At 47.1% G+C, this 2,366-nt stretch overlaps 1 protein-coding gene across 1 annotated transcript; it reads left to right on the top strand.

Annotated features, from left to right (window-relative positions):
* Positions 1-1,087: 1,087 nt before the first annotated feature.
* On the top strand, positions 1,088-2,029 carry LOC119330589 (RING-H2 finger protein ATL8-like). The gene has a single exon (XM_037603702.1). The coding sequence runs from the start codon at positions 1,163-1,165 to the stop codon at positions 1,784-1,786; it is 624 nt and encodes a 207-aa protein (XP_037459599.1). The 5' UTR covers positions 1,088-1,162; the 3' UTR covers positions 1,787-2,029.
* The last annotated feature ends 337 nt before the right edge of the window (positions 2,030-2,366 follow it).

Here is a 2,366-nt window from a genome sequence, read left to right on the forward strand (position 1 = left end):
TGTAGCATGGCAAATGTAGTTTATGCATCATGGCAAAAAGAAAAAAAATCACGACATGGAAAAAACTACTTTATATTGTACCATGGCAAATATAGTTTATGGAGCACGGCAAATGTAGTTTATGGATCGTGACAGTTTTACTATATGGACCATGGCAAATTTCTTTGTCTTTGCAAGATGGCATTTTTTTCAACGGGACATTATTATAAATATCCCCGATAGACCATATTATTGGTAGTTTGTTTATGCAATTTTTTTGAGATATGTTATGCATATTAGTCAAAAAAAAGGGGTGCCTCGAATCCCTTTCGCCAGTCCACTTTACCACAAGAAATCAATTGGCACCGCAGGTTTTCTTCTTCTTTGGGAGCAAAAAAAGAAAGCATAGGTCAAAAAGAAGTAAAGCGTGTCTCATCTTTTCACACATACACAAACACACATGGCTGGTTCTCTCGGAAAGCAGACGTTTAGCCGATATTTCTACCACTGATCACTACTGGTATTTCTAGTGCTTTGCTTAATTTCCACGAATCCACGTAGTTCTGTTACTAAAAAGAAATCAAAAGGAGCCACGCGTGCAGCGGGAAACACCCCAAAGTGGCATGCACGAGCTGTATCGGCGCCCGCCACTACCCCGTGGGCCCCGGCGTTACCTGTCCGCTGGCTGGCTCTGCCTTCCACCATGACCGGATGACCCCCTCCACGCTATAAAAAGGGAAAATTTTATTTTTGCCACTCTAGATTTTGACAATTTTTCTTATACCACTCTAGATTTTGACATTTCAGTTTTGCCACTCTGAGTCTTTGACAAATATCACAATTGCCATTATGTGGCAAAACCAAAATAAATTAGAGTGGCAATTGTGATACATTGTCAAAAGCTAGAGTGGCAAAAGTGAAACAAAATTAATTTGTATTTGCCACGTAATAGCAATTGTGATATTTGTCAAAAGCTAAGAGTGGCAAAACTGAAATGTCAAAATTTACAATGGCATAAAGAAAATTGGCAAAATCTAGAGTGGCAAAAACAAAATTTTCGCCTATAAAAATCCACGTCGAGAGCAGAGCAGAGCATCGCACACACGCACGCTCAGAGTCGAAGATAAGCTAGATACAGAGTCCACAGTCCACACACCATAGCTAGGCACAGAGAAACAACACCATGCGCGCCCCGGCGAGCCTCCTGCACGGCGCCGCCCTCGCGAACACTGTCACGGGCGAGCCGTCGTCGTCACCGGTGAGCATGAAGGCCCCTGAGCAGCAGCAGACGGCGCCTGTGATGGCGGTGAACTCGGACATGGTGCTCATCCTAGCATCGTTGCTATGTGCGCTCGTCTGTGTCCTTGGACTCGCCCTCGTCTCCCGGTGCACATGCCGCCGCCGCCGCTCGGCCTCATACTCCGATCACGCCCCTCCTCCCCCAAAGGGCCTCAAGAAGAAGGCCATCCACGCGCTCCCCACCATCCCCTTCGCCGCCAACGGGGCTTCTCCGACGCCGGCGACATGCTCGTCGTCAGAGTGTGCGATCTGCCTGGCGGAGTTCACGGAGGGGGAGGCCCTGCGCGTGCTCCCACGGTGCGGCCACGGTTTCCATGTCGCATGCGTCGACGCCTGGCTCCGGACCTGTGCCACATGCCCCTCCTGTCGTGCCCCCATCGTTGCCATGCCCGCGCAGCCGCCAGCGACGACCACGGTGGTGGTCGTGGTGGCGGCAAACAACAGGTGCGGGAGGTGCGGCGAGTTAGCGGCGCCGACCGGTGGTGGCGCTGACACGTTTTTACCTTAGTTTGTAATTAATCAGGTTTGTAGTGTTGTTCTTGTGCCCTGTTTTCCTCTCCCTCTCTGCTTTTTAGCTAGATCGCGTTGTACATTCAATTTGTGTTCATTGGTTCATTTTGTACAGTAAAACTTATGTGTTACTTAAGATTTGTCATTTAATTCGGCTTTATTGCTGGCTTGGTGCATTCGACCCAGCAAAACATAAATTGTATGCTCTGCTAGTAATTGTGTATTTCTCTACCTTTTGCGATATTCACCTCTTGTCCACTTCTTCTTCTCCAACCAATTGAGCATCTCCATTAATCGAAGAAAACTTCAATTTCGTTTGGACTGTACGAATATTTGCAGGGCGGAATCTATTGCCTTTTTCATTGTGTTTTGGGTGCTTCATCTGTTTTAGTCAATAAAACTTTTAGTCTCCATCAGAATCGATTCGCCCATTCATTACAGCACAACATGATAGCAACTCGACTGATGGAGATCATTCGAAGGAAAACTAAAGTGCAAGGATAACACATCCTGAGTCTAGCTTGATTGCCGTTCAAGTAAGATGCCTGATGTGGACGTGATGTCTAGCTGAGACAAAT

Source organism: Triticum dicoccoides, chromosome 7A (genome assembly GCF_002162155.2).
Source record: "Triticum dicoccoides isolate Atlit2015 ecotype Zavitan chromosome 7A, WEW_v2.0, whole genome shotgun sequence".
NCBI classification, from domain to species: Eukaryota; Viridiplantae; Streptophyta; class Magnoliopsida; order Poales; family Poaceae; genus Triticum; species Triticum dicoccoides.